Source organism: Amblyomma mixtum, chromosome 2, assembly GCF_055824585.1.
Source record: "Amblyomma mixtum isolate Tamu chromosome 2, ASM5582458v1, whole genome shotgun sequence".
Lineage (NCBI taxonomy): Eukaryota > Metazoa > Arthropoda > Arachnida > Ixodida > Ixodidae > Amblyomma > Amblyomma mixtum.
The window spans coordinates 264,018,913-264,033,190 of NC_143013.1; the positions used below are offsets into that span (position 1 = coordinate 264,018,913).

Below are 14,278 nucleotides of genomic sequence, written 5' to 3' on the forward strand. Positions count from 1 at the left end.
AGCTTAGGAGGTTTTGTAAATGGATTGCTAATGACAACTCCACCTATAGCATCGCTATTACGCAGGGAAATCCTCTACTTGCGGCCCATTCCAGCCATTTTCCTTTAAGTGAGGAAATCACTCGATCGTTTGAAAAACACGCTCCATTTTGCATGCCGCGAAAAGTATTCATAGTTGCCACTTGACTCCAATGTGTTCATGCAGAGCAACGGAACGTCATTGTGAAGCAAGACCAAATATTGGTAATTCGACACCATCCAAGACTATTGTCAAGACCAACTCATTATTTTACTTAGACACCGTCATAGGCGCGCGCACAAGGGAGGGAGGTGTGCCCCCTCAATCATCTAAGCCCCCTAATCGCCAAGTCTGCCTCATACATTTACTTTGTCGTTCCTGTTCCGTCATTGTTTACAGTGCAGTGCTATGGACAATCAGGTTTCTTAGTGGCTGAAGGCCCATAATGTTGCTTTCTAAGAACTGTTTACTGGCCGGGTCATTTTGAGGCAAGCTTTTCAGGTTCTTTTTTGCTGTGACAGTAACAAAAAAACAAATCTGTCACATTTACTGGGGTCTAGAGAGAATGCAAATTATTCTGGAAGCGCGATGTTACATTGATGCTTCAGCGACACAGTGAATGCCTTCCTCTGCCGGTACTCACGTGGTGAACAAGGGAGGGTAAGCCTCAGTGTGCTTGCGAACGTTTCAACAAGGGGGCTGTCTTAGTCAGGATGAAGACAAGACCTCTCGTGGAAACGCTGGCAAGCACCCTGAGGCTTTCCCCTCCATTCGTTCACATTTTGAGTGTGAAGGAACCAGCGGCTTATCCTCTCTGTACCATTTATTCTTCTGCAGATGTTACAGATTAAAATAAAAACTTCTGCTGAATAACATCTTGTATATTTTGAAATTACATCGCATGGAAATAAGTGTTCTATAATCATTCCTCACCTTAGCGCTCCGTTCAGGCCGTAAGGGCCTAGGAGAGAAGGTTGGGTGTGGGGGTGAGGGGGCACTGCGCTGGAAAATGGCTCATTTTCATGGAAAACCCTGCGCACGCCTATGGACACCGTTCAAAAACTTGTCTGAGCATCTTAGCTGACGCTGAACAGGCACTCATCGTCTCAGCAGCAAGCCCGCGGGAGCGCACGTGCGTACCATTCAGTGCATGGAAAATGCGTGATGAGTGACCACTTCCATCGAGCAGTGAAACTGTGGAAATTGGACAAATAGCCCGACAAAGCCTGGGCGGCTCAGCACCCCATCTTTGCGACTCAGGGCAGTCGGCTGCGGCAGTAAATCTCTCATCCCCTCCGTTGTTAGCAAACAAGGAAAGAGTGATTGAACATGAATGAGAGTGAGCGGACATGAGTGTGAGTGGTTGTGAGTGTGAGTGAGTGGTTGTGAGTGCGAGTGGTCATGAGTGTGAGTGAGTGGTTGTGAGTGTGAATGAACATGAGTGCGAGTGTGATTGAGTGGTTGTGAGTGTGAGTGGACATGAGTGCGAGTGTGAGTGAGTGGTTGTGGGTGCGAGTGGTCGTGAGTGTGAGTGAGTGGTTGTGAGTGCGAGTAGTCATGAGTGTAAATGCGAGTGAGTGGTTGTGAGTGCGAGTCGTCATGAGTGTGAATGCGAGTGAGTGGTTGTTAGTGCGAGTGGTCATGAGTGGGAATGTTAAAGAGTGGTTGCGAGTGAGAGTGGACATGAATGTGAGTGTGAATGAGTGGATGTGAGTGCGAGTGGCCGTGAGTGTGATTGAGCCACCTCTATTGGTGCCGAGGTATGCTCCCGACACGGTGGGCAGGTGAACAGTCAACCACAAAACCGGCTTCAGAAAGACAGAGAAACAGACAAAACAAGCACTAAAAAACAATTACGACTGTTCATGTCCAGGTGCCATTTCCTCAAGACAATTAAGAAGACAAAGAAGCTTGGAGCCCTTCTTAGCCACATTCTTATAAAAGCAAATACGACAGTACGTAGGTTGTCTGCTATGGTGTCTACCATGAGTGCCTAATGTTCTTGCAATCATCCCGCCAAAACTCCGGTTGTAACCGGTTCCGTTGCCCTGATATAGTATGCGTGAATCATCACCTTTTAGAATGTTCGAGTATACCATTCACTGGATTATCACATGGGATTATAATAATCCGACCCATTAAATCACCTTAATCCGTTTTCTGCCGCGGGGCTACCTAAATTTTGGCCGTCCTTTGGAATTTTTTGGGCACAGCCAACTTCGGGTCTTCAGAATTTCAAACTTGGCGGTGCCCCACGATTGGTCCACTGGCGGTCAAGTCGTATTGGTGACGTCACGAACATCTCAATCGCATTCATAGATCACGGACGCAGGTTTAGGTGCCGGGACAGGGCCGACTGCGAGAGTTCTAAAAGTGTGTTTAGTTTTTTTTTTTTTAGGCTGTTAGGGGAAGTGCAGGTTAAAGAATAGAATTTAGGTCAGTGACCTATATTCGGCCGGGTCTATTTGACCGGCAGTTTTTCAGCGCTTATTTGTGCGTCAACTTTTTAGAGAGATAGCTATTTTTTTTTCTAAGTGATCGATCGGCATTTGCGGTAGGCAGAACATTATTTTATTTGTGCACGTGCTTTCAAGTGTTTTTTTGTCTTGAGCCTGTGGATATCTTGGCATTTGGTGGAAGCAATAATCGAGTGTTGCTAAGATGGTTAAGCTACTGAAGGTTAGATGTATGGAGTGTGAGGCGTCGGTGAATTTAAAAGAAACGCGGTTCGATTCGGTGGAGGAGGCCGAAGGCGCAGATTTGATGTGCAAATTCTGCGTATTAGGTGCACGCCTGGACAGGGCTGAACAGGCGAACAGCAAACTAGTGCTAAGGATGGACGCTCTAGAAACAGAGTTACAGGCAAAGAGGGCAGAGAAGCGCAAGCTTCAAGAACAGCTTGGCCAGTTGGAGTCAAAAACGGCTGACACCGCCACTGGAAGCCACAATGGCGGGAATTCCAGCGCCAGCCACGTGGATGGGGCTTGCACTGGCATGGGCAGCGATAAGCAGGTAAGACAGACATTTTCAGACAGGAACAGCTACGCACAGGTGGCAGCTAGGAAGTCTAGAGGGGATACAGAGAAGGGGTAGGATCTAATCCCAGGAAATGAGGTCACAGTCGCTGATAAGAGGCAGCAAGTTCCAAAGTTAGGAGGGAGAGGCAGAGTGCTTATCGCTGGTGACTCAAACATGAGGCGCTGCAAAAGAGCTATAATTGACCGTGTAAAGGGTGATAGGCGGGTAGCGGTCGGGGTGTTTCCAGGAAGGACAATGGGCGATGTTCTGAAAGAGACAAAAAGTGAACTTTCCGAGAATGTTGCAAGGCGTAACTTGGTAGTGATAGCGGCGGGGCTAAATGATGTCCTGAACCGTGACGCCGCACAAGTAGGGAAAAGATTAGCTGAGGGAGTCGACGGTATAAGGGCGATAGCACAGCAAGCGCAGATCGTGGCGTGTACAGTACCGGAGGTACAAGGAACAGAGAGGTTGCTGCGACGTTGTGAATCTTAATCGAGAGATAAGGCAGTTAAGCCTCGAGAAAGGCTTTGAGGTGGAAGACATAAACAAGGAAGTGAACAGAGCAGGCTTGGGCAGAAGTTTTGGACGAGATGGCATCCATTTCAGTGGAAGGGTAGGAGAAGAGATAGGCCGGCGCCTGTGAGGCCAAGCTGTAGCTTTTTTAGGGGGTCCACGGTGGCTCAGGGCGTAGGGGTATGTAGAAGCGAAGTAGTAAATGTAACAATGGCTGCTAGGAGGCCCAGAAAGAAAACGAAATTTAACGCCAGGATCAGTCACATAAACATGCAAGGGGGTAGAAAGAGAGCGAAATGGCTAGAAATAGAACAGAAGTTAAAGGACGAAAAAGTAGGTGCGTACGCTCTATGCGAGACACATCTGAGGGATCTAGAAGATCCACCTTTAATCGCTGGCTATGTCTGGGAAGGGTGCAACAGATCAACAACGCAGAAAAAGGGAGGAGGAGTAGGTATGCCGACACATCAAGGAACAAATTGGGAAAGAATAAAATCAACTTGCAAAGAACATGTCTGCGTATCAGGTACAATTGCTGGTAAAAGGACATCGTTTTTTAGGGACCGGGGACAAATGCAGGCAAGAAAACAAGGATATAGTTAAGTGCCTCAATGACGATATAAAGCAGTTTGGAGACGGTGTCGATATTATTCTGCTTGGAGACATGAATGGCCACATCGAGGATCTGGATGGATGCACAGATTGTAACGGGAAGTTAATGCTAGACTTGTGTGAGCGGCACAACCTAGTTATTGTCAATAGAGAAACTAAATGTGAGGGACAAATCACGTGGGAATCCCGTAACAGGCAGACAACATTTCACTAAATGTCGCAGGGCATCTATAGCAAGCTCGCAATAATGGAAATAGACGAAGAGGGGAAGTACAGCCTAGAAAGTGATCATAAATGTATTAGTCAAAAAGGCAACGCAAGATTAAACGATGAACAAATAGCGCTAATAGCAGCCGATATAGAAGATCGAGAAACGCCCATGGAAAACTGGGATTGTAATCAGTTAGAACTGCTCATCGCTACAAAAATGAAACAAGTGAAAGGAGTAAATCGCTGGAGAGGAATGAGGAAGCCACGAAGCTGGTGGAATATGGAAATCAAGCAGGCCATCGAACAACGACGGGCGGCTTCAAGGGAACACAGAGAAGCAAAGAGAGCGCAGTTATCTCAAGAGTAAATAGGTGAAAAATGGGAATCTTATCGACAAAAGAAACAGCAAGTTCAGGTCCTAGTCCAGGCTAAAATAAAGCAGTCCTCTGATAAATGGCTGTCTGAAGTTCGCGAGGCAAATAAAGGGGGGCCAAGAAAATTCTGGAACCATATAAGCTGGTTGGGAAAAACAAATCAAAGAAAGCAGGAACAGATTATAGATACTGAGGTAAAATGTTTAGAGGGAGACGATGCTGTGAACTACATTACGTCATTTATAGCTGCGTCTATTAGCAAAGACAATGGGGTAATCTCCCCAAGTGAGGCGGCAACACGGACAGCACAATAGAGAACAGCTTAGAACTGACTAGTCTGAACTGAAAAAAGGCGGAAGCAAATATTCCTAAAACCACATCCGCAGGGATAGACGAAATTCCAATTAAGCTGATTAATGAACTTGGCCCAAGAAGCAAGGAAGCGCTGATAAAAGCACTAGAGATAGTCATAACAAATAAGCAAATTCCGCACAGCTGGAGACAGAGTAAAACGAATTTGATTTATAAAGGGAAAGGAGATAAAATGAACATAAAATCCTTCCGTCAGATTACGATAACATCTGTTATGTACAGGCTGGCAATGCAGGCGGTGAAATTAAAAATGCAGTCATGGGTAGAAGGTAATCGGATATTCGGAGAACTTCAGAATGGGTTCAGAAGGGGTAGGCGCTTTGATGATAGCCTGTTCGTGCTTACCCAATGCATCGAAATAGCTAAGGCGGAAAACAGACCTCTGTATTTAGCCTTTCTCGACATAAGCGGTGCATACGATGACGTGAACAAGTAACTCCTGTGGAGTATATTAAAAGATTTAGGTATCGGTCATGAGGTAATTGATTTTCTTTAGGAAATCTGCCGAGATAATGAAGTTGAAATCACATGGGAAGGGAAAAAAAGTACCACAACTAGGGGGTGCACAAAGGATTAAGGCAAGGTTGTCCTCTATCCCCGCTGCTGTTCATGCTTTATGTGATAAATATGGAAAGAAGGCAAGAAGAAAATAATCTAGGCTATAATCTGTCGTACAGATTAGGCGGAAATGTAGTTGAGCAGCGACTCCCGGGTTTAATTTAAGCGGACGATACTGTACTGTTAGCAGATAACCAGAAAGATTTACAAACTTTGGTTATTTGTTGTGGAGACGAAGGAGACGCTCTAAGATTCAGTTTTAGCGCAACTACATCAGGTTTGATGATTTTCAACGATACAACTGATCAGGTGCTTACAATACAAGGCCACGAAATACCCAAAGAGGCCGAATACAAATACCTCGGGATATGGCTAAATGAAGGGCAGATATACACGGAAAAGCATGAACAGTCTCTTAGGGCAAACGGACGAAGAGACGCCGGGATAATGAAACATAGGGCGTTATGTTATGCCAGCCTTGCGACTGCGAGTCGCAAGCTGCTGAACAAATCGGCGAGACAGTCGAGCTTTTGGCAATGACGCCGCCCGCGGACAGTCGAGCTTTCGGCAACGACGTCGCCCGCGGACACGCCGGGCGACGAACTGCGGTACTCCCTCGTTGCGGTAGTCGTCGCTAAGCCTAACCATTTCGCATCGATGCTGCAGCTGAGAGCACTTCGAAACTGGCCAGCGCTGTAATAAAGGTGCTACTCGCGTCACCGTTTTACTATGTTCCTCGTCACATAATAAAACAAAGACACGATCGATTTACGTGACGCCTTTAACAGCGGAGCCAGGTGACAAGAGGCGAGCCGCACTGGGCATCAGCAAAGCGGCTTTTGGAAAGAAATATGCTTGTATCGCAGTTATCACTTCTACCAGCAGCTCGGTATTGGCCAGCGATCCTCAAAAATGATTCATTTTTGAAGTTGCTCTACTCCAGGGCTTGGTATGAACGCGAACAAACAATATCAGCGTATTTTTCTGACTGCGGCGGCTGGCATACAGCCCGGCCCTGAGAAGCGCGCCACTGCCGCTGTCATCATGACGCTTGTACGACTGGGGTGCACATCAATACCCTCACGATATCCTCGTGGTCGCAGTAGTATATTCCGAATAGCACCGAGCGCGAGTGCAGGAGACGCGGTCAAAGCAGACGACTGCGCGTCAGCCTGAACGATCTTCTTGGAGCCGCAATGCAGGAGATACATCGCGACAGCGCCGGCGCGCGCAAAGAAGCGTGGTGAAAGCAGCGCGAGCAGCGTCCCAGTTTTTACTTTTTGCACATCAGGCGCAGCTAAAGTGACTTTAGGCGCAGCAGCGCCATCCGGCGATGCTTTGGCACTCGTCTACTATGTTCAGCCGGGTTGAACCTTAGCCAATTTTTTTCCCTTCGTTTCTTCGAGGTTCCCGCAGCTCTCCTCGCTGCGAGACTTGCCCTCACGTTTACATAGATTTCGAAAAGACGTCGGCACAGTCACTACTGAGCGAAGTGAGCCGTTTACATGGAGTCGACGCGGGAAGAACCGGTTCTTGCTGTCGCAGAATTGCAAACGCCGCTAATAACAGCTTGTGCGCACTTTTGTGCAATCGACATTTTGGAAATCTTTCTTTGCACCGCTGAGTGGCTCTGAAGCTCGGCTGTTGATCCCAATGTCGTGGCCTCGATCCCTGCCCCGGCGGCCGTATTTCGACGGGAGCGAAGTACAAAACGACGCCGGTGGTATCCGTCTGTCCGAAACTTTCCAACAAATAGTTTTTACGTAATGTCACGGGAGCCATCACGGGAGTGTACGCGGGAACCGATTTGCGAGCTAAACGCCCAAGCTTTCGCCCGCCACCCTTCCTGGGCCCTGAGATAGCGGCCACTATAGCGTCTGTGCACAACGTTTACAGATAAGAAGTATATGTATAAATGTTGCTGCGCCCCTCCGAACCCGAGTGTCGCTTCGGGCCGTTAAACCCCACAGTAAGCCATCTTCTGTGCGCTACAAAAACCCCTTCACCATGGTGGATCGACCGGTTTAGGGCCAGAATTTGGTACTTTACTGCTGTCGCATAGAGATTTTAGAATACGGTGACGCTATGGGTAAAGGGCACCGGGTATAGTGGGGCACTAGTGCGACGGACAATAACGGCCCTCTCTACAGGTACTGTCCTGTCCCTGCGCACTAGCCCACCCCCGCTATTTCCCCTCACCGACAGCGTCACCCTATTCTAAACAACTGTATTAGGCGAAGCGCTGCCAAAGCACAATTGCCAAGGAAGGGTGACACACAGTTGAGCAGAGTTGCTTCTCGCAACGTGTGCTCACCCAACTTCTCCCCGTATAATAGGAAGGAAGGGGCACGCAACAAGCCCAACCAAATGCACATGACGAATCTGAACACACCAGGCATGCAGCACGCTGCCAGGCGTGCATTTAATGCGGTCAATCGCCAACTAAAGCAACCGAAACCGGACCGCATTTCGAAATCAAGGCGTGCGGGGACCAGGTCGTCGAAGAAAACCGGCCCTGAACGAACGGATGCCATCTTTCCAAAAGACATGCTTTGTGAAAATGGGGCACGAGGAGACCGGACGCATGCGTGTGGCGGTACTGAGAGAAGGTCCCTCCATGTAGCTTGTGAAGCCAACTATTGTAGCGTGCGCAGCTAAAACGCTCGCGCCGAACGCTACTACAAAAACAAATGCATTGCGTAACAAAACATGAAATGCGTGAAGGGATGTTTATTGATGCACGAAATATATATATACAGACGCTGCTCACAAGAATGACAATGAATGGCGAAGCAGACGACAAAATGGCATTACGACAGGAGTCAAGCAGGGAGCGCCGCGAACCTCGTTGCAGTAGGGCGAGGAGGCCCACATAGCACAAAACACAGCGCAATCGCCATCATGATGAAGCTGGCGCTCACAAATATCACCAGACCGGCGCGGCCCTGCGCGGCGTTGTCAACGTTGCCGACGGTAGCCAGGGTGGCCCAGACAACCAGGGCGGAGCCGACGGTAGCCAGGGTGGCCCAGACAGCCAGGGCGGTGCCGAAGACGGACAGGAGTCCCCTGACGTTTAACGGGAGCGACGACCACTGTTGCTGCTGCAGGTCTTGCGACGACGAATGCTCGATCTGAGTGCACACGGTGTCCTCCTGGGACTGGAGAGTCGGTGCGGTCCACAGGCAAGCGCCGTACGAGGCCGGCCTGGGAAAGGCGATAAGCGGCAGCGAATCTTCGGGGATGGGCGAAAGCACAAGGCGAATCATGGCAGGCGACTCCATCTGCGCAAGCAGCGGAGAATCATCGGACTACTCATGCGCGTCCTGCGTCGGTAAAGCGGCAGTCTTGTCGGGTCAGCTGGCTTTGGGTCAGCTCGCTTCGAAAGAGTCGGCATGGCGGTTCTCGGTGCGCGTGTCAGCTGCGCGGAACACGTGGGTGCAAGTAGACGGCGTCTGACCAGTATGCTCAGTGGGTGCGAGAATGAGCTGTGCGGGAAAAGTCTTCCCCTTATATAAGTCTGCAAGTGAGAGGAGAAATCAGTTGTCCAATGGGAGCAAACGCCTTATCCTGCCCTTTCCCCTTGGCCTCATTTCAGTGACCTCCATACCGCGACTCAGCGCTGATAAGAAAACCGGGAATAAAAGGAGACCACCGACAGCATGCAGCTTCAGGCTTGGGAGGGGTGTGAAACATTTGTTCGGTACAAGGGCAAAGAAAGAAAAGGGATTCCTGGAAACCGAAAGATAAAGACACAATGCCTGCTTCGGGAAAAAGCTTTGAACCGCAGCCATGTTCTGAGAGGTTTGACCTGTGGCCTAGCTATATGCCGACATTCAAGACGTGCGCTTTATTCTTATCCGGGTGCAAAGAGACCATCCCTGCGGTTTGTTCCATTCTTCAAATAGATGCTCCCATCATAAACATTTAGTAATATTCGGAAATAGTTTTTTCTTCACTTGTGTGGAGACAGTTGTGACACAAAGAGCAGAAATTAGAAAAAAAAATGTATGTCAGTCGATGCGGGTAATTAGGCCAAATACAGTATGCATGACAGCAATTAAGTTACTGCAACAAAATTTCAGTAATTTATATTGCAATTAATCTTTTCTGCGTTGGTAAATTAATAATTCAATGAATTAGCCTGGATCAGCAATTTCATGGCAGAATTAATTAATTTCCGAAATTACTTTTGATGAGTAACGAGTCCGTGCTCCGCCTTGGATCTGCCATGCATTGACCTCGCGTTCGCGGGGTTGAGCGCCTACAAAGCAAGAATAAATTACGCGGGAAACTTATAGTCACTGAGGTGCTTCGAAGGCGAAAACATTCATTCTTTAACTAATATTTTTGCTTCCTTTCCAATGACGCACCTACTCACTAGCACAGGAAACGCAAACACTAAATTGACCTTTATTGAATTCTGGAGAAGCACACTAGCTAATATCCACGCAGACCTCTCCTTCATTTATTAAAGTCTCTCTTTCCCTCTCTATTCGAGAAGAATCAACGCGGCTTTGTGGCCCGTGAATTGCGCGCTGGTTCAATTCTCCTCATCTTTAAAACCTTTTGTTTTTCTGTGCCGAGGACGTCGTTTGGGGGTTTTGTGGACCGCTTTTCCTGGATGCCGACAATGACGTTGGGTCTCGCTGCTAATGGGCCATATAAGGATCCTCGCATTACGAGTGCGCGACCAGCAACAATAGCCAGCACTGCAGCGAAGCGCCACACGCGGACGAGAGGCAATGAGCGCGCGGGCATCAGCACCGCCCACGGCGTAAGAATATTCTTTACACCGTGGACGCGCCCTTACGTTTACACACATTTCTGAAAGGCGCGGCGCAGCCACTACGCAGCGAACTGAGCCGTTTACGTGGAGTCGACACGAGAAGAACCGGTTCTCCATGTCGCAGAGTTGTAAACGCCGCTAATGACAGCTGCTCACTTTTGTGTAATTGATAGTTCGGAAATCTTTGCGCCGCTCAGTCCTGTTGATCGCAGTGTCGTGGGATTGATCCCTGTCCCGGCGGCCGTAGTTCAATGAAGGAGAAGTACAAAATGACGCCGGTGTGCTGCGGTATATCCACGCAAGTTAAGAAGCCCCAGGTGGTAGCCGTCTGTTTTTGCGCAATATGTCACGGGAGTCATGTTAAGGTGCACAAGCGCGCCTCTCCACAGTGTACGCGGGGACCGATTTGCGAGCGGAGCCCCCGAGCTTTCGCCACGCTTTCTGGACCCTGAGATAGCGGCCACTAAGGCGTCAGTGCGAACTATATATACCAGCGCTTACAGATATAAAGTACATCTACGAACGTTGCGGCATGCCTCCGAACATATGTGTCGCTTCGGGCCGTTAAACCCCACAATAAGTCAGCTTCTCTACACTACAAAATCTCCGTCACCATGCCGGCTCAGCCGGTTTAGGGCCAGAATTTGGTGCAGCGCTTAGTGCTGTCGCGGTATAACATTACAGATTTGAGAATAGGGTGACGCTACGGGTAAAAGGCACAGGGGAATAGTTGGGGACTAGTGGGCGCCCGACAAAAACGCTCCTCCCTCTGGTTATTGTCTTGTGTCTGCGCACTCGCCCCCGTGCTATTCAGCTTCGCCAAACCACAACTGCCGCCGTGGTGGCTCAGTGGCTATGGTGCTCGGCTGCTGTCCCGAAAGACGCGGGTGCGATCCCGGCCGCGGCGGCTGAATTTCTTTGGAGGAGAAATTTGAGGCCCGTGTACTGTGCGATGTCAGTGCACGTTAAAGAACCCCAGGTGGTCGAAATTTCCGGAGCCCTCCACTACGGCGTCTCTCATAGCCTTAGTCGGTTTGGGACGTTAAACCCCATAAACCAACCAACCAAACCACAACTGCCAAAAAAGGGTGAAAGGCAGTTGAACCAAGGTGCTTCTCACAACGGGCGTGGAATACAAGTCTTCAGCGGTAAGCGCGCTGTTTCCAATATAACTCCGAACAGTGCAGAAAGGGACGCAACAAGAAAAAAACCTGTGACAAGCATGCGATGTACCAGTGTACAAGATAAAAAAGAAGACAGCGCAGTCTCTCGATCTTCAGTCACCTCATCATGTGTGTTTACATTATTCAAACGTTTGGATGGATTAGAAAGATGTGTGTCACTACCATGCTCGCAGGTTTTGAAGCTACCTAGCGCATTATTCCAGTGATTTATGCCCCGGAGTGCAGTTTTGCACAACGCTGTGGTCTGTACCAAGGATTAGGAGCGCTAAGACAGTAAAACGGACAGGTGTCGTACTGAGACTTATAGTTTCCCAAGCGGTTTGGTACGGCCAATGCGCTGTATGTCAAGGCTCGGAATACGTTGGCACCCCCAAGAGGCCCGAAAGGTCCCTCTGAACAGCGTTGTTTTCCCGTGCGTGCATGTAAGATGCTGCTGCTTCATTTACACGCAATGGAAAGAACAGGAAACTGTAGCTACACATATCAGGCCACATAAGTTGACTAGTTGACGTCTGGTGGCGTGCTGTAGTGGTTAGCGTGGTAAGATAGAGTGTCTAAGGTGAGAGGTTCGAACTCCTGCACGCCGGCAGTTTTTTTTTATTTTTTTTTTCTCTTTTTTTGTTTTTGCTCTACTTTTTTTGTTTTGTCTGTTGTTTTGCATTACTGATCACAATAATTGGTTCGGGTTTTGCAATAGCAGGTAACACATGAGAGTCAAGACAAAATCATCAGAAAAGCATACATTAAGAACACACTAGAACCACGGTGGCCAATTCGTTTTATAAAGCCATTAGGAATTCATTAGGAAAATCACCAGAAAGTCATGAGAAAAGCATAAGATCCTAATGTCAAAAGTCACTAGACTTTCTAAAGAAAGTCATTAGATTTTTTCTTAAGGGACAGTTTGGCTTGCAAAAAGTTGGTTCTTTTTAACCCAGAAGGAAACGATTAAGAGAAGTGCTCGCCAGGCCCGTCTTTTGGACAGTGACCTCGTGTAGGTGCGCAAAGAAGTTCCGAGAGCCAAATAAAAAGTGCTGCATACGCGCGTAATAGACAACTTTGCATTCCCCCATGATTTTAATCAGTTATATTTTGCCGCCCGGAAGTATAAACATTAAAGCTGCCTAGCAAGCAGTGGGATGACATTTTTTTAGCGAACGCGATTTCACAGGTTGAACTCATGGCCGAACTGGTCGCCTTTCAGCAGAAACGAAAAGCTAAAAGGCTTGAGTATTTCACGGTGTGTGTTTTAACGACTATAAGCGTCCTAAACTAATATGTTCTTCCGGAATGCATTTCTAATAGTGTATAGGTATGTTTTAGGATGACGAACGATCAATGGCCAATTGAAGACCGGTTTTACTCTTACTGGCGGAGCAGAAGACAACGCGCGAACCACGTGATCACTTACAGGGCAAAGCACCTGTCATGACAACCAGGCTGAAGAAGCGAGGAGGGATAGATGTGGTTATGAGATGAGATTTACAAGCTCTCGGGAGCTTTTGTGCTATTTCATTAACGAGGCGTTCCGGTCAGCTGATCAAAGAGAACAAAATGCGTTTTAGTTTGTGAATTTTCTCAGATAAGAAAAATATAGCTATAAAATAAAAGCTATGTTTTTGGGACTTAAGGGCCCCAGGGGGGTTAGGCTGTGAGAGACACTGAAGCAGAGGGCTCCGGATCATTTCGACCACCTGGGTTTCTTCAGCGAGCAATGATACTGCAAAGTACATGGCTGCCATGCTTGCCGCCGAAAGAGAAATGCGGCCGCCGAGGCTAGGAGCAAACCCTGGTTCCCCGGCTCAGTAATCAAGCGCCTTGACCACTAAGCCACCGCGGCGTGGAAATAATGAAATAAATAAGTCAATGAATAAAGCTTAGTTTTTCTCTCAGCGCATACTATAACCCATAGCTAATCCGTGTCGCTGCTCCAATGCCGCAGTTGTGGACTTCACTCTGCAATAGTTCGTTTCGTTTACTGAGATTTAACGTCCCAAAGCGGCTCAGGCTATGAGGGACGCCGTAGTGAAGGGCTCCGGAAATTTCTACCACCTGGGGTTCTCTAACGTGCACTGACATCGCACAGTACACGGGCCTCTAGAATTTCGCCTCCATCGAAATTCCACCGCCGCGGTCGGGATCGAACCTGCGTCTTTCGGGTCAGCAGCCGAGCACCATAACCACTGAGCAACCGCGGCGGCCTCACTGTGCAGTATTGAATGAATAGTCGGACGCCAGCCGTTTCTATACGGACCCAAGCCCGAGCCTGTCCTGGCCCGCAACTTCAGGCCCGGGCCCAGCCACGGCAAAACAAATCATGTCCCGGCACGGCCCGGCGGGCCGGGCCCGGGCTTTCGGGCCGGCCGCAGCCCATGCAGTGCACTACTCTAGACTGCTTCATATAAGGGTGTCTCACTTAAGAGTGTACGCAAGTTTTAAAATTAGGCTTTTAGTTAGAAGAGCGCTTTTTTCGGCATAGCATTGTCAGCGATGTAGTACATCAGAATACAGCTAAAAGGTGCTAACTACCTCTTAGCTCACCTCTTAACTATTACCGTTAGGATCAGTAATTATTGAGAGGCGTGTAGCCCACTAAGTAATTTCCATATCATATTTAGAATTTCGAAAAC

The 14,278-nt window shown here is 48.5% G+C and overlaps 1 protein-coding gene across 6 annotated transcripts in view; it reads right to left on the reverse strand.

The window, feature by feature from the left end:
• Positions 1–14,278, reverse strand: part of LOC149363853 (cyclin N-terminal domain-containing protein 1-like) — a 437,455-nt gene that overhangs the window by 333,007 nt on the left and 90,170 nt on the right. The window contains exon 4 of one of the 6 annotated variants that reach the window (XM_089573816.1): positions 1,789–8,959. The exons of the other annotated variants lie outside the window; for them this stretch is intronic. Within the exon in view, the coding sequence (XP_089429942.1) occupies positions 8,501–8,959 (459 nt within the window). The 3' untranslated portion in view covers positions 1,789–8,500. Of the gene's footprint in view, positions 1–1,788; positions 8,960–14,278 lie in introns of those variants that run through there. 6 annotated transcript variants of the gene reach the window in all.